Raw genomic sequence first — 27,011 nt, 5'->3', positions numbered from 1 at the left:
GGTGGGGAAGGGTTCTAATGGGGCCTAAATTGTACATTTTCATCTTCTTCTTGAGAACTCCATGACCCATTTTCACCAAACTTGGCAGGTAGCATCCCTAGGGGGTTAGGAACTCCATTTGTTAAAATGGGCACCATGACCCACCCAGGGGGCCCCCAGGGTGCCCAAACCCCCCAAAATTAAGGAATCCGCAAAAATCTTCTTCTCTAGAACCAGAAGTGATAGAGCTAGGTTAATACTATGAGTTAGCACATTGATGACTGTAGTTTCAAGTTTGTTCATGGCAGAATCAGGGGTGCCCCCCTTTGGACCCGGGGGGGGGGGGGGGGGGGGGGGGTGAGGAGGGGTCCTAATGGGGCCTAAATTGTACATTTTTATCTTCTTCTTGAGAACCCCATGACCCATTTTCACCAAACTTGGCAGGTAGCATCCCTAGGGGGTTAGGAACTCAATTTGTTAAAATGGGCACCATGCCCCACCCAGGGGGCCCCCAGGGGGGCCCAAACCCCCCAAAATGAAGGAATCTGTAAAAATCTTCTTCTCTAGAACCAGAAGTGATAGAGCTAAGTTAATAATATGAGTTAGTACATTGATGACTGTAGTTTCAAGTTTGTTCATGGCAGAATCAGGGGTGCCCCCCTTGGGACCCAGGGGAGGGGGGTGGGGAAGGGTTCTAATGGGGCCTAAATTGTACATTTTCATCTTCTTCTTGAGAACTCCATGACCCATTTTCACCAAACTTGGCAGGTAGCATCCCTAGGGGGTTAGGAACTCCATTTGTTAAAATGGGCACCATGACCCTCCCAGGGGGCCCCCAGGGGGCCCAAACCCCCCAAAATTAAGGAATCCGCAAAAATCTTCTTCTCTAGAACCAGAAGTGATAGAGCTAGGTTAATACTATGAGTTAGCACATTGATGACTGTAGTTTCAAGTTTGTTCATGGCAGAATCAGGGGTGCCCCCCTTTGGACCCGGGGGGGGGGGGGGGGGGGGGTGGGGGTGAGGGGTCCTAATGGGGCCTAAATTGTACATTTTTATCTTTTTCTTGAGAACCCCATGACCCATTTTCACCAAACTTGGCAGGTAGCATCCCTAGGGGGTTAGGATCTCAATTTGTTAAAATGGGCACCATGCCCCGCCCAGGGGGCCCCCAGGGGGCCCAAACCCCCCAAATGAAGGAATCTTTAAAAATCTTCTCTAGAATCAGAAGTTATAGAGCTGAGATAATACTATGAGTGAGTACAGTAATGACTGTAGTTTCACTGTGAATAATTTAGATTAGTGACTGCGTGAAAGGTGAACTTGCGATACTCAGGTGAGCGCTAGACCCGCGGGTCTCTTGTTGAAGTTTCTGTTCAGTCACGGCTGGATGAGATGACTAAGGTAGCTTGTGATGTCACATGTGTACCTCGATATATAGAAAGTATAAAGAAAATTCAACATATTTTTCACTTTTTTCGCATAACAAAAGAACACTTGACTTCTCTCTTTCAGAAGGCAAGAGGAATAAGATTACCCTTAACATACATCAGTAACAAGTCGAAGAAATGTGCACTTTATTCAAAAAGTGAAGTTTTGTGAAATTTTCTCTTTATTTTCCTTATATCGTTCTATGCATGTGACATCATACACTGCAGTAGTCTTCTCATCCAGCAGTGATTGCGCAGATACATGTACTTTAAAAATTCATAACTTTTGAACAGGTTATCGGATTTCCCTCAAACTTTCACTGATGTGTTCTACAATGTACTAATGTTGTTGCATTCACTCAATCCACATGTATACATGTATGAAGGAGGACTTGTCCTTTAAAAAGAAAGCACAGCGCGATCATGTTAGTATGCATAGCCATAGCGGCGATTGCAATCCCATCATAACACGGCCCTGCATAAATCACACAATAGCACTATAAAAACGAAATAAGTTTGGACTGAACTGAACTGAACTATCTCATGCAAAATTCGGCTATTGCATAATGTGTGTGAATGAAGACATACTGGTACTCTGCTTTTGAATAGTGTGAGTAAGTGTACTCATGCTCAGTCGTTCTCCACATTAGGGTCCTAAGTTTTACACACAGAAATATCATTCAAAATCCTGATAAGCGCTTTGCATCAACTGGAAAAATTTAAGATAAAAACAAACATAGATTATTGTTAGGAAACACACAAAAACATGCAGAAATAGCAAAATTTCTTATCAAAAGTAATGTAGTAATGTAAGTAATGTAAGTAATTTTTTTTTTCTCATCACCAAAGTCGGGATGTGGCTTATCCGGCGTTGCAACCTTATCGCCAGCGAATACGGTAAAGTCTTGTCCCCACCTATGTAAACTGATCTAGGTCAGTTATGCATTGGAATGTTGAGGGTGGCTTGTCTCGTCTGCTCCATCTAAATTGACTCAGACCCAGTTCACACTGGTCAAGTATGAGCCATCATCTGGATCCTCATAATTTTACCAGGAAAGTGCTCTGTTTTTATGTATCAAGGTTTGTAGGCTGTGTTGATTTCTTCACATTATACTAATGATGCACAGGATAGAGTGCGTTAGTGTAGGCGTAGTGCACTCGAGGGTATTTACAATTGTGAAACATGCACGAGGCGAAGCCGAGTGCATGTTGCACTACATTGTAAATACCCGAGAGTGAGCTACGCCTACACTAACGCCACGAAATAATCCTGTGCATCATTTGTTTTATAAAATGGGTCGAAAATTTGAAAACTAACATCATTTTTCAGCGTTTTTCACGTACCTTTGTGGGTCAAGACGTCCGAAGATGTTCGTCCCAAACTTTTACGCACGTCGCACTCGCGGAAGTCCCGAACATACAGTATAAGTATAATGGGGGGTTGGGTTTCCGGACACCCGCATGAAAACTTACTTATTTTACATAGAATATGCACCCTTTACCTTAAAGACTTGATATAGACTCCTCATATAGGCCTACTAGACAACATACTCTGAAAACGGCGTGAGAATTAACCTGCTAAATCGTTGGATTTGCTCTTCAAAGTGACTCCATGTACGCGTCCGGTCCCAAAACGCTTGGTCTACTGTACTGTACAAAGTGTACGTATAGTACAGTATACGTACGTACGCCACATATTATGTTATGCACAAGGGAAGACAGGCCGGCCGGCCGGCAGCCCGAACTAGAAGTTGTTTACAGGATTGACAGCGCGTACGCGTATGCATGCAATTCATCAAAGGAGCCGCCGCGCGCACAGACGATCGGCAATCTACCATAGGATTACAGGCAGTGCAGTTGTACTGAAGTAAAGGAAGGAGGTGTGTCTCATTTCAGCGCTTCCTATTGGCTACATTCTTGAACCCATTTTATAATATACAAATGATGCATCACGCGTTACCCCAGGGTACCGTAGTACCCCGGGGTACCACGTTGTGTAGCACACCTCACGTCCACTCGGGACAGCCGCAGAGAAATGCATGCACTGTGTGTGCGTGTACATAGTCATTCCCATGCCACTGCATGTTATACTACGCATGCATGGCACGCTGTGCTAGCAATAGCGTGAAGAGTGCAGTGCAGTGCAGTGCCAGTGCAGTGCCAGTGCCAGTGCCAGTGCCAGTGCCAGTGCAGTGCAGTGCAGTGCAGTGCAGTGCAGTGCCAGTGCAGTGCCGGCCAGTGCAGTGCAGTGCAGTGCCTAGCGTGCGCTAGCTCCAGCACCAAAATAGATTCCACTTTTTGGCAACCCAGGGTGCAACCTTTTAAAAAAAATGATAATAATTCAACAAAATGGCTGATCTTTATTTGGTACCCCGGGATATGTCATCAAATAGTGATGAACTTAATATGGCTTGTATTTAATTCCAGTATGCTGGAGTCTTTAAGGAATGGTCATTTTAGACAACTAAGGTGGAGCATTATGTGATATGGTTGGTTGCGATCTGCACGTCAGGATGTTGTCAAAGTAAGATAGATCATGCTAAGATTGCTCTTGTATGCTAGTGTGAAAGAGTCCTTGACATTCAATCAGTGGAAGCCTGCCAGAATATGAACTTGTATTGTTTAGTTCCGGTAGCAAGGAGATATCATGCAATGGGAAGGCTGGCTGGGCTCGGATATGTTCGGGAATCCCCATAGGTAATGTATTGTGTACAGCTTTATCACTGATCACTATGTCAATACCCTCAGAGCCGAAGAATCTCAACCGGGGTTGAATGTTACTGATGAGCTTAGGCTTCAGTGCATAGGCAATTATGTTCTCTTTGCTTTGGCATCTTTTACAGACTGTAGGTCCTGAAGAAAGCAAGCATTAGTAGCTACTGGGTTGTATTATGTACAGTGAATCTATCAGTACACAGTAGGTGTATTGCTAGAGCTGCGTTTTCACCATGTTCCCAGCAACTACGGCAGCCCCATTTCAGGCCACCGTGGACAAAACGGGATGGACTTGAAACAACGCGGTGAGACGTGATTGACAAACGCGACAGGCCATGATTGCCGTAGATGCTGTGTCAGATTTTTAGACTGTCAAAAAATATGCCATGGCAGTTCTGGTGCTAATGAGGAATCTTGTATGCAGTGATAAAATGGGGTAAACGCAACAAAACGGGGCGTGGCAGGTAATAGGCCGTAACAAAACTTAGAGCTGTCTGCTGCGGGACGTGACTGAAAATATTGATAGTCTAGCCTGACCAGATGCTGTGAGAACAGCATCTGATAGCTATAATGTTCACCGGGGTGAGGACTGGAACAAACAGGGGGGCATTTCATGAAGCATTTTTGTCCGACAACTTGTCGGACAAATTTGCTCCCAGCCAATCAGATGCAAGGATTTCAGTAGCTTTTAACATTTTGTCAGACGAAATATCTGACAAAATGCTTCATGAAATGCCCCCCAGGACGAGAATGCAAAGGGGGAATAACAACAAGGGAATGTCTCATCTTCCCATGGCGCACTACGTTTCGGGCAAATGGGGCTGCCATGGCCGCCGGGAACATGGTGTAAATGCAGTCACCCCCCTTCAGAAGAACAAACAAGACAACAAACGAATCAAAATGTATGGATTTGATTATTAATCAGGGATGCCTCCCCAAAAGTAATGTCTTGTAATATGTAATCATTGTGATGTTCTTGAGAAATGTAGACTGGCTTAATAACATGTTAAGGTGAAATGCATACCCATATAATAATTATGACAAAGATTTGCATGCTTTATCAGTCGCAGCGGACGGGTGCAATTAAATCACTGTTTTCATTTTGACCTGACCTCGCTTTCCTCTTGAATGAACACATTTCGCACGAAAACCGCTAGGAAAGTGTCACAGCAAAACTGCCGTAACTTTGATATTTATTCATATTTTTTGATAATCCAAACGGTTATGAAAAGTAAAACCTCATTCTAACCTGCCATTATGTTACCTTTTTTAAATAACGACGATAGAATATTCCAAAATGGAGCATAACTTCACTCTCAAAACGGAAAATAATTGTCAGAAATCGTTGCTAAGATTTCACATTTTGAGTTCGTGAACAACAAAAAACTTACTTTTACTTAGTATGTATTTATTTCCGTAACTCTGAAATATCACATTCGAGAAGTCATGTGTCTGGATATGTCTGGAAATAATCGAAAGAGGTGCACTTTCTACCTTCGTTCCGAGCACGAATTTCATAGACATTCGCACAAGGGAAGACAGGGTACAGTCCCACGTACCCACATCTTTGTCGCTCTCACAGTCACCTGTACTTCAGTGCCGTACGGCACTGCTGTACTCTGATCGTAACTCGTACCGGGAATTCGTAGTTTAATGTTACTTACTAGTGCAGTAAAATCTGCGTAAAGTCCGAATAATCCAATGTCATGAATTTGCAACTGGTATCATAGCTGATAGATATTCACATTTGCTACAAGTGTACTTTCTTTTTGATAGGCCAGTTCTGATAACATAAATGCTTGTTTTTGAGGTGGCAAAGTCCCCTGCAGCATTGTACTTATCGACACCCTGCGTCCCACTCTCATAGCATGCATGTGTAGTGTACTAGGCATCCGCATCATGCAGCCACCTCGCATCGCACAGTAAAAGTACGCTGCATTGCATCGACCAATCAGGTCGCTGGATCGTAGCAGCATGGGAAAGTCCATTCATTGCGCAAGCGCAAATCAGTTTTTCTTAGAATATGACGTCATTATTCTCGTTTGCTGCTCCGAGATTTCTGACAAGATACATCATTTATTTTCACTTGTAACTTCAAAAATAGGTCTTTAGCAAAGCGAACAGGGCTACATTAAATTTCGCACATGTCTTATGAATATGTATGTCAAGTTTCATGAATATTAAGTGTGCGACCAGATGTGTCTGAAAATAATCGGACGGTAGTTTTCCGAGACAGCGAAACATGAAATGTTGAATAACTTAAAAAGTTCTTGATCGTTTCTCGTGATTTTTCGTATGTAGGTAGAAATCATAATTTTGCATTGATACTGAAAGTTTGAACGATTTTGTTTTAATGTATAGCGGAGATATGAGAAGGTGAAATTTTGGTGAAAATGAGAACGCCCGATTCGCACTGCCTCGACGATGGTTGAAAATTCAAAAAGTTTCGTGGGTTTCGGGGGAGTTAATTATAGTTGTCCGCTGCGACTGTTTATGATTTGTGTAGCCCATACTTAAACTGTGTCCTGTGTACAGACTAAATGCAGCTGGACTAAAAGATAAACCTCAATTATAGATTCCTCTCATCTCATTGGTTAAAAGTGGAGTCATGAAAATAGCTGTGCCCTATTTTTGATCCAAATGACGTCATGATTTACTGCGCCCGGGGCATAGAATCAACTGTGCCCTATGAATAGGTTTGGAGACAGTCGCAAACAACATACACATGGATCGCTCATAGTATGTACGCACCAATGATACGACCGCCGCGCTGTCGATCAACGTTGATTACGAGTGCTGTAAAAGAGACTAGAATCTATATTTTCGGTATCTATATTTCGCAATCTATATTTTCGGTAAAAACAAATAATGACTGCTATGAGGGGCACAGTTAAAATTATGTAGGCCCTCAGTGATGTGAAAACCATAACTATGCCCTCAGCTTCGCTTCGGGCATAGTTATGGTTTTCACATCACCTTACAAGCTTGTAGGCCCATAATTTTAACTGCTGCTCATAGCAGTCATTATTTGTATACTGTATTAATTACAGATGTACATTATACATGGTACAATGTATTTGAAAGCACTGCAGATGCATAGTAGTGTATAAAGAAGGCATCCACAAGATTTTATGCATCTACATGATTGTACAGGTGTTGTTCTTGTATTGCGGCATGAGACTGCAGCCCCACATTCATAGCTTATGCTGTATGAAACTCCCGGGATTTATCTGATGTTTCCAGTTCATGTTTTGTTTTTCAGAGGTTTTACTTCACTTTTACACACACAAATACACACATGTATGTACAACTGTACACGTACCAGAAAACATTACACTTTATTACAATGTACATAGTCATGGTGTCTTTTAATGTTTGCTACCCCATGCAAGGGATGATCCACTTGATAGGAAACAAAGGCCCTGATTGCACTTTTGAGGTACAAATTCCATGTTTCCACTCTGAGAACATGAATGAATAAAATATGCCTCCTCATTCTTTGATTCTCTTCAAATTTTCTCTTCCTCCCTCTCCCCCTATCTCCCTATCCAGGTGTATGTTTTATAATATGCCTTTCTCTCTGTTTATCTGTCTTTCAGGAAAACTTAGTGCCCATTATCATTTGGCATCATTTTGTTGAATGATATGTGAAGTATATCATATATTGTGGGGGTCCTTTATCTGTATCATTGTAGTCAAGAAGGGGGGGGGGGCAGAGAACAGGGCGATCATATACCATCACTCCACATACCATGGATTCCATTTACCGTCCTAGGTCACATTCTCTTGTCCCCTGTCTTTAAACTCTCTTGGCTATGGAAGTGTGCAGTGTCAGGGCCAGTCTGCCCCTGTTGATACATAGTACTAGTCATCATAACATGCTATTTATATAGCTACAATTCATCCATGATGTTTAACCCATCCTTCCCACTAAAGGGCAATCACAACTAGCAAAACATATTTCCTACTGCTGGCTTGTTCAAGATGTATTATGAAGCAAGGACTCTTGCAGATTACTTGCCCAAGGGCTTGCAACTGCCTTCCATTATTATCATTCAGACAATGCACTCCCCATGACTCTAGTACTCCATAGGATTGTTCAATGACACAAAACATTCTCCGTGGGATATAGTGAATGATAAAATTACAATTGCAATTGCTGACAATGCAAGCTAAATGTCAGTGCATGAACACTGCTTCTGCACGGTCTGTATGTTGTTATATTCTTTGAGTACACAATCTAGACATACAAAAAGGCTACACTGTAAGAATTGCTGATTTTAGGAAAGTCTACTATTTAATTTTGATAACTTATAGTAGTGCCCCTTGAAACTGTCATCCATACAAGTAGTTGAGCCATAGACTTGCTGGAACATGCATAGAACAAAAGACATTCTCATACATCCTGTACATTGTATATTGTGAATTTAATATTTTATTTATCTATTGTTATTGATAGTTTAATAGGAGTATCATCTAGTTTAATTCCTTCTTTATACAATGACCCAACCTCTGATTCCTCAGAAATTGTACTCTATTCATATGAACATCACTTACAAATCTGGCAGATATGGGTTGGATTAACATACATGTATCAATGCAGACAAAAATATGTAAAGGTATAAAGTGAGTCAGACTCATTGCTGAAGGAATGCATTGTTCTTTTCTTTGTGTCTTTCCAAACAGGAGCGTTGTCAGTTTTGGTGAGAAGTTACGAACACAAGGTCATGCTGCACGGAGTCAGGTATAGTTTCTGAAACTGTGTATTTGTGTATATTATATTTCCTTTGTGTTTCAGTGTGTGTTTCTCTTAGAGTGTGCATGTCTGCATAAAGTAGCTTGAAAATTAGGTCTCATACAATATGTACCTGTATAACAGTGCACAGTGGGCTGGATTCTAATGGCAAATACAAAGTTATTCCACGTCAGATATAAATGTGAAAGAGATAGGGGGAAAAAAACTTATGTGAAGTGACAAAACAGATGTTTCATGTCTATGATGTCTACATTAGGTGCGCCCTCATAAGCATTATGTCTTTGGAAGAGAGAAGCTCTCAAATATCTAGAATGCCAGTGAGTGTGTCATGAATGGAGTGATGCTGATGTACTCATCATGTACATTGTAGCCTGTGTACCAGACTGATTTATTTTTTTCTCATCAACACCAGTAGATTCTAAGGCCCAAGTTCACAAAGGTGGTACAAATTTAAACCGTGGTTTATGCAAATTTCTTTTTTGAAATACGATTGACAGATTGCGTATGCCAACAGATGTCCAGGAACAAATGGGCATTGGTATGTGCATATCAAAGGTATGCCTATTTCACACTTATTTAGACCATGGTCTAAATTTGTACCAGGGCCCTGTTTTATGAAGAGTTAGAATTGATTATATAGTTGATTTCAACTGTACGTCTATGGCAGCCCTGTGTAGTAAGGAAATTTAAATCGATTTTATCTTTTGATAAAACGGGGCCCAGGAGATGTTTGGGTAATTATTGTCTTTTTGTCTTTTGGAATTATATTAAAGAAGAAGAAGAAGAGAGCGCTTCTTCCCAAAGGTACAAATGTTTTAAAATTCATTTGGACTTCACAGAGCTACACAGTACTACTCAAACAAGAACAACAGCAACAGCAGAGATGTCATACGCATTTTTCTTTTCTCTCTAAATCCATGTCTGGTGAAATATTTGATTACCAATTGTATGTTTAAGAAATACAAACTTTGTACAGAACTAAAAAGCTTTCAAATTACTTTTTTTTTTAAAGGATGATTGCATCGCTTTTTGTATCACATTTGTTATCTTGAAGTTTACACTTGAATGTTTGTTTTGTATATATTCTCATTACAGTTCGACCTCGATTATCCGGCCTCCTTTTATCTATTATCCGGACGCGTTCACGCGGTGAAGGACTTTTTTTTTCATCCAAAAATTGAGAAAAAAACAGTGACTTTAAACTCAATTAAAATTTCTACAAAACTCACACGATTTACCTACAATATTCCTGACAGAACTAACATAAATTCACACCACATTATCATCGTAAAAGCAAGCAGTCATGATCTATCGGGACTACAATTTTGCGCAGGCTAGCATAGATTACACCACTGTTGCGGGGTACGCTACCTGCCTAGCTGCCAGTGCACTGGGACGGCAGCTTAGACGGCAGCTAACATTGTGTCTCCCATGTCCGGCCAATTCGCTTATCCGGATGAGTGCCGGTCCCGACATGGCCGGATAATCGAGGTCGAACTGTAGTTGTAAATGGAATATTGTATTTTCTGTTGAGAATGGATTATGACAGAAAAGTCTCGTGTGTCCTAATCTTATGATAATAGGTGCTACAAACTTGTACATACTTGTTAGTTCTTGTCTGATTGCCTGGGCAAGTGAACATCAAAGTCGTGCAAGTGTTTTGAAACAAAGAGAAAAAAATGCTTGCCCGAATTGGGCAAGCAAAAGGTTTTGAAGCCACCTTCCCCCCCCCCCCCCCCTACAAACCCATGAAGTTGACCATACAAAAGCCCAAAGATATTGACTTTATAGTGATACAACATACTTTGATTTTATTCCAGCAACTTTTCTGGTTTTCTGTTCAAGTCTGTGTTCCAACAGTCTAAGCTACATTGTGTTGGTCTTCCATTACATACAGCAGTGCACAATTCATGCCACATTGGATCATATGCACATGTGTCTCGTTTCTCCCCCTCCCCCTTTGAAAAAAAAAAAAGAAAAACTTTGTCTGTTGTGAAGTTTTATGTGAGTCTACCAATCACACTTGCTGGCTGGGTCACACCAGTTTAATGTTGAGAGGAGAGAAGAAGGGGTGACTCAGGTTATGTCTGTGAATCCCTTAATTCACAGGCTTCCTGTATTCTATTCAGGATCTTTAGCACTGTGTGAGAGATGTGTACATTATCATACTTAGTCTTTTGGCACAAGAATCATATGTTCATATATGATGTATGTGGGTACAATGCACTGTTACAGGCTGTGCAATGTATCACAAGACTAGAGGAAATCTATGCTCATGTAACTTACATTGTAGGTAAGAACAGATTCCTTCTTGGATGAAACAACTGGTTTAATGTTCAAAAATTAAATAAAGTGCCCATCACTGCTGTAGACATTTATGTAAGCTAGCCTACAGGCTAGGAATATTTCAGTAACACATACAGCCAATAGAGCATTCATGATAATGTGGAAACAGAGCAGAGAACAGTCCCAGGAAGTGAACTTGAATTTTGATTGTTCAGTCTTGTGTGAACCCTTTCCTGTTCTTACAGCTGTTTGTATTATGTACAGTGTGTGTGTGTGTGTGTGTGTGTGTGTGTGTGTGTGTGTGTATACATACACACGTTAGGCCAGGTGGGTTAATGTAGGGAGGATATAAAGGAGAGGCGGATAAATCATCAATTTAAAAATATCCCTGGATGCTTGCCCCTTTGTAGTATTGTGTGCTTATTCCTGGCAATGTGCACACCCCACATGACATGCTGCTAGATATAGTGATGTGTTGCTTGACTGACACTGGAAAAGATTTGAAGAGTGCTGGTTTGAGGAAATATTTCATTAAGCATAGCAGTGCCTCAACAACTGGAAAACAGGGCAGTAGACGTTATGAAGTATGTTATTCAAGTGCACTTTGATTGTGAGTAGAGTGGCTGGTGTTGTGATACAAAGGAGAATATGTGCAGTTTTCTAAAGACAATGTACGTGTAATGGTTGTGACGTAGCTCAAGTTCACGTATATACAATGTCGTCTGCATTACTGCAAGAAGAATGCTACAAAAGATGTTTCTTACAAAATGACATGAAGTAAATGTGAGGGGTGATGGTTTAAGACATGAGTAACTGTGGCTAGTGCTAACTGTCAATTTTTTGTTTGTATCATCAATTTTAGATTTACTTTCAAACTTCACAATAGTACAATGTAGGTGTACATGTAGTAATCAGTTAAAGTGTTGATAGTAATGAATAATAATCATGATCATGATAATGAATGAATATATTGCAGCTTACAAATCATCAGCTGCTTCTATATCAAGGAATCACCATCTTTCAGGATGTTGGCCGTCAGGCCCATTTTAGTATTTGTTTTGCAAATTACATTGTATGCATTATGTGGCTTTGAAACAAATACAGTGCCTCACAGCCAACTGAACAAAAAAGAAAAAGGTCATTTGTACACATCTGAGGTAATTACAAAGTGGTTATTGTTTGATGCATGCAGGCAGGTTGTTTAATCTCCTCAAAATTAGAGGTACTGTACTGTTTTCAGTGGGAGCAGTGAAAAAAAAAAATGTTCAAGATGTCACATTTGATGCATATGAGTAGGTCAGGTGTATCACAAAACATTCTACCATGTACAATTTTTGCATTAAAGTCTAAAATATAAAGAGATATCCTATTTTTCTCACTAAACTATAACTATAGATGGTTTAGTCTAGAAACATTCTTATCATAACTATTGTTCATATTTTGTATATTTCACAATACGTAACACTAATTAACACAGATTCAAATGTTTACATTGGTTGTTTCTATCCCTAACTCATATTTCAGAACTAGTTTGAAGCACTAAATCTGGATTTTTATTTCATCTGCAATAGGTAAATAATGCCTTTAACATGAAAGGATAGTGATTAGTACCTGATGACAAAAAGCAAGTTGTCAGTCAATTGCAGGATGTTGCATTGTCTGTAAGATGTATAAAGTTGCTCATTGGCACATTGCCTAGTCCCATACATGGTTATGTGTTGGTCAAACAAGCAGTACGCTGGATTGGAAAGATTATGATTTGGTTGTGGTGGCATACCGGTATAGCCCCGTATCCTGAATGTATTACTTTGTTTCTGTAAATGGTGAATATGGTGCATGTTTTTTTCTTTTTGTGTGTGTGTGTGTGTGTGTGTGGTTTTTTTGTTTGTTTGTTTGTTTTGTTTGTTTTGTTTTTTTTGAAGCCCAAGGTTAGTTTGGGTAAGAATTGAGAAGAATCCATCTCAACTGAAGTGAATTCATTGAAGCTTGTTGTATTGGGTTTATTGTCCCCGCCGAACGAGTTCGAGCAGGGGGACTATGAAACCGGGCTCCGTACGTGTGTGTGTCCGTCTGTCCGTCTGTGCGTCCGTGTTTGATCAAAATGTTCAAAATGCTACTCCTTCGCCATTTCTAAACCCGATTTTGATTCTGTTTGCTATGTATGATAGCACTACATGGGAGCTTTGAAACTTATATACAGAATTTTCAGTTGTGACCTTTGACCTTGACCTTTGACCTATATTGTACATTTTGCTTCAAAATGCTACTCCTTCGCCATTTCTAAACCCGATTTTGATTGCGTTTGCTTTATATGATGGCACTAGGTGAGGGCTTCAAAACTTGTACACAGAATTTTGACCTTTGACTTCTTTGACCTTTGACCTTGATTTTTGACCTATTGCCTACAAAATGCTACTCCTTTGCCATTTCTAACCCGATTTTGATTCCGTTTGCTTTATGTGATGGCACTAGGTGAGGGCTTCAAACTTCTACACAGAATTTTGACCTTTGACTTCTTTGACCTTTGACCTTAATTTTTGACCTATATTGTACATTTTGCTACAAAATGCTACTCCTTCGCCATTTGTAACCCGATTTCAATTCCGTTGCTTTAAGTGATGGCACTAGGTGAGGGCTTCAAAACTTCTACACAGAATTTTGACCTTTGACTTCTTTGACCTTTGACCTTGATTTTTGACCTATATTGTACATTGCCTACAAAATGCTACTCCTTTGCCATTTCTAACCCGATTTTGATTCCGTTTGCTTTATGTGATGGCACTAGGTGAGGGCTTCAAAACTTCTGAACACAGAATTTTGACCTTTGACTTCTTTGACCTTTGACCTTGATCTTTTTACCTATATTGTACATTTTGCTACTAAATGCTACTTCCGGCGGGGACATATATTACGCACCGCGTAATTTCTACTTTTCCTTGTTTTGAATAAATCACTGTGTGTCACCTACTGCATGGATAAGTAAAATGTAACAAAATTCACTGCATTATCAATGTACTGAAGTACAATGTGCTATAGAATTTTTTAATGAACTTGGTTTACTTTTGATGGTCAGATATGCTGTGTATACTTGTATACAAGTGTAGTATACTTGTATGTGATTCAATTTTTTAGCACATTTGTAGGTTAACAATCAAATGGCACAGATCTTGGGGAAATATAACATTTTCCAACCGCAACTTCATCTAGGACTGTCCATTGGTGGTATACAATTGTACATGTATGTAATTCAATTTGAAGAGTAGAAATTGGTAAATGGAATAAGTGTTGACAGGTCAAAGTTCACTCCTTTGTAAAACAATACAATTTCCATTTAGCAAGGAATGTCTGGTGATGATGTACAAGGTAGTGTAAGTTGTCAGAGAGAGTAGAATGAATTGCCATTTAGTATTAATATGATTATTATGGAAGGTCAAGATCAAGGGTCACTGTACTTTGGCTTAAGGAAATGTCATTTTCCAGCAATATCCTCAGCTAGGATTGCAGGCCTCAAATTCCATTTGATTTGGGTCATGGCCACTTTGGCTTTGACTGTCAAGTTTTTAGAGGAGTCATCAGAGTTAGGGGGGGGGGGGTGGTGCATCAGGGTCAAAATTGATTTACCTAAAAAATAATGTTTGGCCTGGCGACAAAAGTTACCACTAAAGAATCAATATGATGTTGTACACTGTACATGTGACACTTTAATACAAGTACATTTGACACTTTAATACAAGTACATTTGTATAATATAGACATATGTATACTCAATGAAAACAACCAGGGAAATGTAAATATAATATTTTAGGCCACATTCTGGAAGAGAAATGTATGTGTGCTTGTATTGATTAGATTTCTGTTATGTGGAAAAAAATATCTACCTAGAGACAAATAAATCAATACATGTAGTTGCATAGATTTAATTATAAAAACTTGAGACATTTTCTGTGAAGCCCTGTCTATAGCCCCCTTTTAAGAGACCCCACCCACCAGCCAGTGACACGTTTCAATAAACAAAATGTAGTTACATTCACTGATCTCAACTTCATGTACATAGAGATCAGTGATTACAATCCATGCACCTGATCGATGTACAGTTGTATGGTATCTCATTCATTTTCTGTCTCCAATGTTGTGTGTGTGTGTGTGTGTGTGTGTGTGTGTGTGTGTGTGTGTGTGTGTGTGTGTTGAGTGTATAAGAGGAATGTTGCCACAGTTGCATTCTGACAGAAGGGTTACCCTGGTAATGTTAGGGTAATGTTGCGGTAATTACCCTTTGCTGGCTAATTTAGCAATAGTTACCACGACAACGTCCAAGCAATATTTGCAGGGACTGTTTTAACAAGCGGGGTAAAAAAAAGTAACCCGTACGCTACCTGGACCTTGTTGCGGTAGTAAGGTTCTATGAAAACAGGGCTTATGAGATAGACCTACATGTGTACATTGTACAATGCAAATGTGAGATGCTGATGGCTCATTTGTCCAATTCGGTCTTATTTACATTTCTTGTTTTGTGATATGTACAGTTTTTAGTTCTTAAAGGTTAATCTCTCTTATTTTTCTTTCCCTTTCCACTTTCCACCCCCATATCCATGTGGTTGGCTGAAAAGAAATCCATCCTCGGTATTTCTCTTCTATTCTACTTTCTTTGGAATCTGAGCATTTCTCCATCCTTGTCCATCGTGATATTTACCTGATTTTCTCTTATCAGCATCCTTGCCAGAAAAGAGCAAGTTTTCAGATCTGCAGTGCTAAATGTTACTGTAATGTTTTGTGGTGATTTTCATGTAGCTGACAACAAGTATGGAAATGAATAAACAAGCAGTTTCTTTAAAAAAGAAAAGAAAAAAAAGTGATAGGTAGAAGCTCAGTCAAAGGTCACAAGAACTTTTGTACAATTTCACATACTGGCCATAAATTCCATTTTCTCCATTTTTATTCTATTTTGCTCTATTGGAACAGGCCATCACAAACTTCAAGAACACAGTATCGCAATTCAAGCGGTTCATCGCAAGGAAGTTTGATGACCCCTCTGTACAGACGGATGTTGAGCGTGTCCTCTACAAAGTCACACAGCTTGAAGATGGCAAATTGGGGCCTGCAGGTAAAGTCTTTTCACTGTTATCTGGCTTAAGAGGGCCACAAACAACATATTAATCCTACATTCCACTTTTTCAATTCAAACACTTGCACCTTGTTTTCCTGTATAGGATGTTCAAATTGAGATTATTCACTTTTAAAAAGAATAATTTCCATGAGTATAGCAATCCATAGGACGAATAACCATGATCAAAATCTCTGAAATGAGCCACTCCTTGTTTGAGTTCGCTGAAATAGATAGAGAGAAATTAAAGTAGCAAAATGAGAGAAGTTTCACTAAAAATCTGTAATCTATATGAGAAGAAAGTTGGCATATTTTCCAGTTTTTAAGGTTTTATTTGTCATGTATTTCAAAATTTTAGATTTTTTCTTAAAAACTGATATTGGGTCACAATTCATATGCAGATTAGGTCATGTGATGGAAGTACAATGCTTCACATGATTTTAATGGACTTGCATGAAAGTCTTAAACATTTATAGTTCTAATTGAAATATAAAAAGGGATGAATTATGAAATTATAAAGATTTTACCAAGTACATTTTGATGTTTCTTTGACATTAAGTGGTAATGAGGCCCATTGATTCAAACTCCATGTGAAATTTTGCAGGTCATCCATGTATAATTTGACATTTCATTTCACTATTAAGGTACTTTCACTGTGTATTGTTCTGAGCATTTGCGTGAGCAGATAACTTTCTGTGCCATTTACAGTACATATCTGTGAATTTCTGCTGGTCAGGATAACCCTATACTGTGATTTTTCTATGAACAGGTACAGTACCTTGGTGAGCAGGACACGTTCACACCAGAACAGGTTTACGCCATGCTCTTGACCAAACTCAAGGAGACATCTGAAGTGAATTTACAAAGGAAGGTGGTGGATTGTGTAGTCTCGGTAAGTTAGCAGTAGATGCTTCAGGAAAATCCGAAATGATGTCAGTGATCTTGCAGTGAATTTTCCCAAGTGAATGATGTACCATTAAAAGAAAATAAAGGTGTCCTTTTATGAGACCAAATTTTGTATATCATCATGATACACTAGCAATAATGATAATGTGAAGATTTAGCATTGCCAGTTGTTCTCAGCAAAATTGCCTGACAGGATTTTTCCCCCTCCATCTCCCCCCCCCCCCCCCCCCCCCAGTATTCATGTGTATTATAAGTGTGTGTCAAAGTAAACATTTTTTACAGTAACATGTGTGACATGGAAAGTGAATGTTTATCAGTAGACAAAGACAACAAGTCATATGTGGGCAGCACCACAGATAAGTTTTCCAGGTGATAGAGATCTGAAATGAGACTTGCAGCAAGCTGAAATAGCATGACAAAACAACAGGGAATGGTGCTTAAACCATTACAAACTTGTAACTTTTTGTTAGTGGTGCTTTGTTATTTATGAGATGGGCTATGATCCACAGCCAACAGGTACAGAGAATTCATACCTGTATGTCTTTTTTGCCTCAACCTGTCATTATGTACCAACCACTCTCAACAGGTTCCCCAGTATTACACTGATCTGGAGAGGAGAGGTATTCTCCATGCTGCAGAGATTGCTGGGCTCAACTGTCTCAGGGTCATCAGTGACACTACAGCAGGTAGGGTACTAGACTTACACTAAACATGTCATCGTCTCCCAACCTTCCTTTAGGTTCAGGTACAAACATATCCCATCACTTCCTGGGGCATTTTCCTGCAGAAAGTGTTGTCAGTAGATTGGGAACTTTGTATTTGAGTGCATTCTGCGTACCTTACGTTAGAGAGTGATGAGTTAGAACTCGTAAAAGTCATTATTAGAAAGTCCTCACAAAATTAGAAATTAAAAGAAAATTGCCTATGAGAGAGAGGAAATGTCATCTTGTAAAGTGTGTTGCCCATTTCAGAATCACTGATAAAATTAGGAACTAAGAGACTGGGGGGGAAAAAATGCAATGCAAACACATATGTGTGTACAACATTAGGTTGCTGTTTGAAATGTGAACAATAAATGTTAAAATAGTATAATTGCAAACATGCTGTACCAAAGCACTAGAAATGTGGCACATGATGGGATTGAAAAAAAAAAAGTGTTCTTAGTCCGTTATCTCACAAATAATCCCTCTCCCATAACAAGCCATGAATGCTTGATTTTGCTTTCATCTACGATAGTTATCATTGTAACTAATACAGTTTATTAATTGTTCAAAACCATTATCTCTAAGACTGTATGTGCTGGTCAGTAGGATACCATGTGAGGTGATAACATCACCACTAGCTCTATGACAGCTTTGTCTCAAATGGCCATTAAATGACATTTCAATTCAAATTTCAAAACATGTAAGAAATTCACCAATGCAAATGATCGGAGAAACCCATCAGTTTCTACCTACAAATGTAGCTCACTCGAATCCCTCAAAAGCTACCCAACATCATTGGAGCACATTGCTAACTGCATCTCTCTCCTCCTATTGATAGTGGCCCTGGCATATGGCATCTACAAGCAGGACCTTCCAGCCCCAGAGGAAAAGCCCCGCAATGTAGTGTTTGTAGATTGTGGCCATGCCTCCCTTCAGGTTTCAGTTACTGCTTCTCAACAAGGGCAAATTAAAGGTATGGTGTCTCTGTATATATATGTGTGTGTGTGTGTGTGTGTGTGTGTGTGTGTGTGTGTGTGTGTGTGTGTGGTGCTGTTTCACATGTGTATGCCTGATAGCTTGTGTAGTAATATACTAACATTAGATGGCATTGATGTAATTGGGTATGAAAGCCTTGTGAGAAGAAATAGGAAAGAGAGAAATCCCATGTAAGCTGTGGGCAAAAACTAGGATTGCCTGCATAACTTATTGGTCATGTCTCCATTTATACTGAACTGCAAGCTAAAACAGTGGAAGCCTTCCAATGCAATAAATCCTGCCTAGGCAGTGATGGGCTCATTGAACTCCACCTCCTACGAATCTACTAGTGTTCAGTAAATGATCAAGAATGGGGCTTAATTGGGCAACATCTGTTTTTTGTCATTGTTTGACTGTCATTTGTAGCATTATGATGCCAGGGAGATACTAGTACATGTTTTATCTGCAATAATTTCCAAGCTGTCTGTCTGCCCTTCATGAATCTTACAGTCTACAATAAAAACAATGGAAAAATTAAATCTGCACGAATTGTACTGTTGATCCCACACATATCAGTGAATTATATTAAAATTAATAGGAGTGAGTCTATGGTGACATTTATTGAAACTGGGTACACATTAGACTACTACAGTCAAGATTTTTAAGCCAATCAAATCTTCATTTTTCAGCTTTACATTTATATTAATAGTAAAAAGCAGAAAATCATGCAGAATACTGTATACACCAAATATTTTTATAGAGGTTTTTATTTTCTCAAATTTCGCGAGTCGGGAGCTATTCCTGAATGAAGTGAAACATGCAAATATTGACTCTGATCCCGATAAGAATATGACGTGCATGTATACATTTCTTCATTCAGTACTATACTCTATAATCCCAAATTTAACTACTCGAGAAATTGTCGAAAAGTCCCAATTCATGAAAATTTAGACTTGCTAAATATATGGCGTATATGGTATAAAACATCAAGAATACATATTCATGATGAATTTAATTCATGTTTAGCAAACCATCCCTTCAGTAAACACAAAGCATGGATGTTGTTTACATCAATTAACAAAGATCCAGTACTCTCCATTTTCTTCATCTGCAGGTCTTGGCAAATGCATCTGACAGACAACTTGGTGGCCGTGACTTTGACTGGCTGCTTGCTGAGCACTTTGCAGAGGATTTTAAGACTCGCTACAAACTGGATGTCAAGTCTAACATGAGGGCATGGCTGCGACTCCTGACGGAGTGTGACAAGCTAAAGAAATTGATGAGTGCCAATGCCACCGAAATCTCTATGAACATCGAGTGTATCATGAATGACCGTGATGTTTCTGGAAAGATGAAGAGGTGGGCTCTGAGAAACTGCAGGGAGATATAAGAAAATTTGTTCTGAAGAAGCATGAATTTGTATGATTACCTGGACTACCATTGTGATAACTAAATCCTTAAAACTGAATGGCTGTTTTGCTGTGATAATTGCTTTCAATGTGACTCAGCTACTGTGAAAAATCTTAAAAGTCAATATTTTGCTTCATTTCTTCTTGTATTGTATTTTTGCTTACTTTTTCCAAAAAACACAACGGTTTTTTTTTTTTTTCAGACTTAGTGTAAAGTACAGAGTATATTGTATAATGTTTTGATCAAATAAACTAAGTGTGATTTAATATAAAGAGATTATTTTTCGAGATTGCCTTGAATTCTTCCAATGGTGTTATATTTATTCTCTCACTCCTGTCTATTTTCCTAGGTCTGACTTTGAGGCTCTTGCTGGAGACCTGTTAAAACGTGTTGAAGGACCGCTCCGATCTGTGCTAGAACAAACAAGTGAGTATGGCTCATCACACAAACTCAAAGTGTCCTCAAGGAATCTTTGCTAATGACTTGCTTTTAAATAGAGACCTCTTCTGTGACCTTATGCTCACGCATGGTCACGGTGCTTCTTTGTGTACAACATTCCTCTTTGCCAACTTTCTAGTGTTCATGCATTTCCATATTAAAAACACTAGACCTTAGAAAATTCCATTCAAAGCAATGAAAGGATTTACCAGGGGCCCGTTTCATAAAACTTGTCATCAGTGACAAGTTGTCATAGATGTGACAAGCTACTGAAATCCTTACATCTGATTGGCTGAGAGTAAATTTGTCATAGAAATGTGGCAGTTGTCACTGATAACAAGTTTTATGAAATTGGCCCAGGGTAATGGAATTGCATCACCAAAACTGTTTTATTCAGCTGATTGGATTGTAATGCATCTTGGTTTGCATCCTCCTTTACCTTCAAACTGTCCAGAGTTGAAGCCAGAGGACATCCACTCAGTTGAGATCGTTGGTGGCTCAAGTCGAATCCCGTCCATCAAGGAGACGATAAAGAAAGTGTTCAAGAAGGAATGCAGTACCACCCTTAACCAGGATGAGGCGGTTGCCAGAGGTTGCGCTCTTCAGGTGAGGTATCCTCCCTCTTGAGCACAGTGCTTCAAAGTTGGGGCTTCCCCTTCACAAACATACAAAAGTGATACATGGTGAAAAGATGACCTCATTTTGCTTGTGACTGTGTCTCCATCGCTTTTTACGATTTGCCATTTGCAGATGAACACACTGCTAGCTCAGAAATACACTGTCACCACATTTGTGTAGTATGGACTGTCATGCACAGGAATTCTAATATGGGACACAACAATTTTTGGGTAGGACATAATTTTTATGATATACTCACCCAAATTATAAGCATTGTTTAACACTCATCATCATGAAGAAGATTTAGGAAATGTATGGCAAAGTATACCCATGGGTGTTCAAAGCCTTTACTTGCCTTGGAAAGTAAGTGTATGAAGGAATATTGAAGGAATATAAAGGAAGTTGACCAAGATTTGCTTGCCAGACAACACAGTACATACAGTGCACTCCCATTGTAACGAACATGGTTATAGCAACATTTTCGTTACAACAAAATCAAAATTCAGGTTTCCAAAATTATTATCATCTTTATAGGTTTATACACTATACTGTTCTGTTATGATGAAATCTCAATATCATTTAAAAAATTGCTGGTCCAGAGAACTTTGTTATGAGGGGAGAACACTGCCGTCCAGTGATACACTAAACCCTGTCTAGCCCCAAAGTAGCGCACTCTAAAGCTAGTACAAGTGCAGTGGCTGTATTTAGGAATAACTAGAAGAATGATGGTGTATTTGAGATTCAATGTTTTGTGTCATTAACATCAGCTGCTGACAGAAAGAATAATGCAACTAGAAGTTTTTGTTTGTTTGTTTGTTTGCCTTGGTTTGTTTTTTTTTTTAAAGTATTGATAAGATATGTTATTAGTTACATTGGACATACCAATTCCTGCTTATGAAGGTTTATCAAAGCAAATCTGAAAGATAAATGCATACAGGTATATGCATTGTACATAGTCTGATTTTATTAGTGATATATTCAAGCGTGTCCGTGGTATGGTGTGATATGTCGCACACTTACACCATTTTAGGCTGCGATGAAGTCCAGTATCTTTAGTCAGTAAACCATTTCGGTAATGTTATAAAAATCAGTCCATGCATCGTTCACAAAAGTTTTCTTTAATAATCACAAAGTTTGCTGGAGGCTTGCCTTACCTACCAACAGCTAAGTGAATTCCTACCCTAGAAACTTAATTGGAGGGAGCAGGTGAATGAAACGGTTTGGTACTAGGCAGTAGGAAAAGAAACCTTCATGAATTGTAATACATTACAGAAATGGTCTATCATATATGGAAAAAGGTGTATCTTGTTGAGGTTTCAGTGTGGTGTGTTGTAGCATATCTTGAAATATAGCCATTACTTACAGGAAAGTACAAGTGACAGATTTTAGGGTTCTATCTCTCTCTATCTCTCTCTCTGTCTCAAACAGATTCCTTGGCACTACCTTTATTTTCTGTGCAGTGACAATGAATGTACATATATGTGTATTTACAATTGTTTTTTTATTATTTATTTTTATTATCATCATCATCATCATTATCATGATAGTTACTATCATTCCTATATAGTGTTTGACTTGAAGATTATGAACTCAATGAGGCAAGTCTTTGATGTGAGCTTGAGATTTAAAAAAAAAATTAATTTAAAGAGCAAAATGATGTGAAAGTCAATCCATTCTCTGAGCTTTGCTGTGGTGTGGCCTCTGCCTTCAGTCCCTCCTAATGGTTACCTCTAACATGTCAGTGTTTTACTGACAACCCTGAGGTGATCTGTAGGAGCTGGGATGGGGGTACCTCAGCCAGCAGGGAAACCCTGACAGTAGACATTAGCTGCCTGGTCCTTCTCAGGACTAGACTGGATGTCTTTCTGTCTTGGTTTCTTGAACCCATTGAAGATTGGCATGGTCTGATTGCTGCTGTGAAGTAGATTGTATTCCATGTATCTCAACTGAATGAATCCTTCAAAACTGAGCACTGCATGTAATAATTTTGTTGTGTAGTTGGCTATTGCTTTAACAGGCATTGACTATTCCGATGCATTTGTTGTGTTGTACAGTGTATCTTAAACACTTGGCCATGTGTAAAACCAGCAAATGAAGGCATCTGAATAGAATTCAACTACATTCTTAACATACTAGTATAGTAAACCAGACAATGCAGTTTGCACAGTCACAGTCAGTAACACTGCAATATGTATAAAACAGATTTTGCTGAAAATTTTTCTGTTTTGTTTTTCTTTTGTAACTAATGAAAGAACAATGAATGCCCAGTTGCGATGATGGTATGATTTCATAATAACATTTCTGTACTGTTCATGGTGTGTCTAACATTTTCTAGTGTGCCATCCTATCACCAACATTTCGGGTACGGGACTTCACTGTGACGGACCTGACACCATATGCAATCAGCCTCAAGTGGGAAGGCACTGATGGAGAAGATGGGTGAGTTCTTTGTACATCTCTCCCCCTCTCTCTCTCTCAGTCATTTCATCTATCAGGTTGTCTGTCGACAAGTTTGTCGTGACATCAGTATGTGTGTAATGATTTGGGAGATTTGCGCTAGTTTCCATGATCAAAGTCTTTTGCCCAAATTTTGCAAATTAAACCTTACTTCCAGGGGCGTTTGATGAAGTGTAATCTAATGTCATGCCAGAATACTCTGTGGTGAAACAATTCAGTTGTATGTTGATAGTATACTATAGATGTGGGAATCCATTGCATAAGAGTTTTGAAGTTGTAGTAAAATACAAAAAGTGCTGTGACCATAGTAGTAGCTGATCATCATCAACTAGTCAGCTACAAGTATTTCAGTTCTAACTATGGTAACTGCAGTTTTCTTCTTTTAATGATTTGCAATAAATGCAAAGCTTCTCCAAATGTTAACCCACTGTGAAGGTTGGTAGAATATCCTCATATTTTTAGGTGTGAGAAATGTGCAATATTGATGTATGTGGAAAACCTGTTTCTCTGGTATGATATCATAGTGTGGCATAAAGCCAGCTGCAAATGCAAACCATGCATCTGTGAATTACTTATTGTTTTGCATACATTTGCTGTGAAGTACTTCTGATTTAACGTCTTGTTTAATCCTTTATGCACCCTCGCACTTGGTTGCAACTTGCTTTGCTACTTAAGTGCCTTTCGCTCAATGCCCCGCATTCATGAACCATAATGTATGTTCAGACAAATTTATTTATATGAAACATTGTAACAGTTCCTGGTTTCTGTTATTTAGACACAAAGGACAATATGTGACCCTGTATCACAAAATCAGCAAAAAGTCACCTGACATAGATTTTTTGTTAAGAACAGATTTTGAAAAAGCAGACCTTAAGTTATATAATGATGTATAACTCAATTCAAATGGACTCTCCTAACCTATCTAAAAATATTGGAAAGACAGCACACACTTTGGAACGGTGTGTACTGAGAAAAGAGGCTCTGGAGTATAGGGTCTATTCCAGCGCTTAATGTGACCATGAGCCATGCTGTGTTCAATGATGGGACAAAAAACAGGATGTAAAACTTCACAGCAACAACAATGAAGGAGTTATCAGATTAAGCTATAATTGATCATGCTTTGTTAACACATTCTATTCATTACTTTTACCAACTTCCAAGGCAGTAGTATCATCCTTTCAAAAGTTATTAGAGTTGAAAGTGAAGAGTATGTAAAGGGTTTGTGAGAAATGAAAGGGTACTCTAAGACACACCTAATCACACTATTCTATTTAAAAAAAAATTCTAGAAAAACTGCTAAAAACACAATATCCTGTTCGTTTTGTGATCTCAAACTTTAGCACAATGTAGAAAAAGACTTGCTCTTTCAGAAAATATGAAAAATATGAAAAGCTCCATATGGACTTGGTGTGTGTGATTTTTTGTTGGTTTTGTGATGTACGGTCACATATGGATTGACAGGATTATGTGCTTGATATTCATTAGTGGCTTCTAGTCATCATGCTGCTCGTTGGAAAATTCAGCAAACATATGTGCTTACCAGGAAACAAAGTACAGTACGGGTTAAGCTCCAGATGATGTTTCTATATATATTAATATGTGAGCGTATATATCATGGCGAGTCTCTCTATGTCTCTCTAATCCTCAGCTCAATGGAGGTGTTCAGCAAGAACCACCAGGCACCGTTTGCCAAGATGCTGACATTTTACCGCAAGGAGCCATTTAAGCTGGTGGCCCAGTATACTGACCCCAACCTGCCTTTCCAGGAGCCCACAATAGGTAAGTAAAGAGGCGAGGCTAGTGCTGCAATTATCGGTATCGCCAATACCTAGGTGCCGTGCGCAGAACAGTGTTTTAGATGCATTATGCAGAGATGCCACCCGTTACGTTTTTGCCGGGGGGATTTGTTTAGTTTTTTCACCCAAAATACGGCGTTACATTTTTAGCTCACCTGAGCCGAAGGCTCGAGTGAGCTATTGCGATTGCTCTTCGTCCGGCGTCCGTCGTGCGTCGTGCTTCGTCCGTCGTGCATAAACTTTTTACATTTTCATCCTCTTCTTGAGAACCCCATGACCGATTTTCGCCAAACTTGGCAGGTAGCATCCCTAGGGGGATAGGATCTCAATTTGTTCAAATGGGCATCATGGCCCACCTGGGGGGCCCCAGGGGGGCCCAAACTCTCTAAAATTAAGGAATCTTTAAAAATCTTCTTCTCTAGAACCAGAAGTGATAGGGCTTAGTTGATACTGTGAGTAAGTACATTGATGACTGTAGTTTCAAGTTTGTTCATGGGGGAAGCGGGGTGCCCCCCTTGGGACCCAGGGGAGGGGGGTGGGGAGGGGTCCTAATGGGGCCTAAATTGTACATTTTCATCTTCACTTTGAGATCGCCATGTCTGATTTTCACCAAACTTGGTAGGTAGCGTCCCTAGGGGGATAGGATCTCAATTTGTTCAAATGGGCACCATGGCCCACCTGGGGGGCCCCCAGGGGGACCAAACCTCCTAAAATTAAGGAATCTTTAAAAATCTTCTCTAGAACCAGAACGAGCCATTTAAGCTGGTGGCCCAGTATACTGACCCCAACCTGCCTTTCCAGGAGCCCACAATAGGTAAGTAAAGAGGCGAGGCTAGTGCTGCAATTATCGGTATCGCCAATACCTAGGTGCCGTGCGCAGAACAGTGTTTTAGATGCATTATGCAGAGATGCCACCCGTTACGTTTTTGCCGGGGGGATTTGTTTAGTTTTTTCACCCAAAATACGGCGTTACATTTTTAGCTCACCTGAGCCGAAGGCTCGAGTGAGCTATTGCGATTGCTCTTCGTCCGGCGTCCGTCGTGCGTCGTGCTTCGTCCGTCGTGCATAAACTTTTTACATTTTCATCCTCTTCTTGAGAACCCCATGACCGATTTTCGCCAAACTTGGCAGGTAGCATCCCTAGGGGGATAGGATCTCAATTTGTTCAAATGGGCATCATGGCCCACCTGGGGGCCCCAGGGGGGCCCAAACTCTCTAAAATTAAGGAATCTTTAAAAATCTTCTTCTCTAGAACCAGAAGTGATAGGGCTTAGTTGATACTGTGAGTAAGTACATTGATGACTGTAGTTTCAAGTTTGTTCATGGGGGAAGCGGGGTGCCCCCCTTGGGACCCAGGGGAGGGGGGTGGGGAGGGGTCCTAATGGGGCCTAAATTGTACATTTTCATCTTCACTTTGAGATCGCCATGTCTGATTTTCACC

The 27,011-nt window shown here is 39.6% G+C and overlaps 1 protein-coding gene across 1 annotated transcript in view; it reads left to right on the top strand.

The window, feature by feature from the left end:
• Positions 1 to 25,688, top strand: part of LOC139745068 (97 kDa heat shock protein-like) — a 38,089-nt gene extending 12,401 nt beyond the window's left edge. The window contains exons 2-11 of the mRNA XM_071655482.1: positions 8,810 to 8,867; positions 16,125 to 16,271; positions 17,036 to 17,158; positions 17,759 to 17,858; positions 18,715 to 18,854; positions 19,966 to 20,210; positions 20,611 to 20,687; positions 21,154 to 21,305; positions 23,653 to 23,756; positions 25,423 to 25,688. Of these exons, the coding sequence (XP_071511583.1) occupies positions 8,810 to 8,867; positions 16,125 to 16,271; positions 17,036 to 17,158; positions 17,759 to 17,858; positions 18,715 to 18,854; positions 19,966 to 20,210; positions 20,611 to 20,687; positions 21,154 to 21,305; positions 23,653 to 23,756; positions 25,423 to 25,561 (1,285 nt within the window). The 3' untranslated portion in view covers positions 25,562 to 25,688. The remainder of the gene's footprint in view (positions 1 to 8,809; positions 8,868 to 16,124; positions 16,272 to 17,035; positions 17,159 to 17,758; positions 17,859 to 18,714; positions 18,855 to 19,965; positions 20,211 to 20,610; positions 20,688 to 21,153; positions 21,306 to 23,652; positions 23,757 to 25,422) is intronic.
• Positions 25,689 to 27,011: the final 1,323 nt, after the last annotated feature.

The sequence above is a fragment of the Diadema antillarum genome, unplaced genomic scaffold (assembly GCF_040938485.1).
Source record: "Diadema antillarum isolate AM-2024a unplaced genomic scaffold, OU_Dant_1.0 seq00001233_RagTag, whole genome shotgun sequence".
Taxonomy (NCBI): domain Eukaryota; kingdom Metazoa; phylum Echinodermata; class Echinoidea; order Diadematoida; family Diadematidae; genus Diadema; species Diadema antillarum.
The sequence above is the reverse complement of the archived record's forward strand: the minus strand, read 5'-3'. Positions and strand labels throughout refer to the sequence as shown.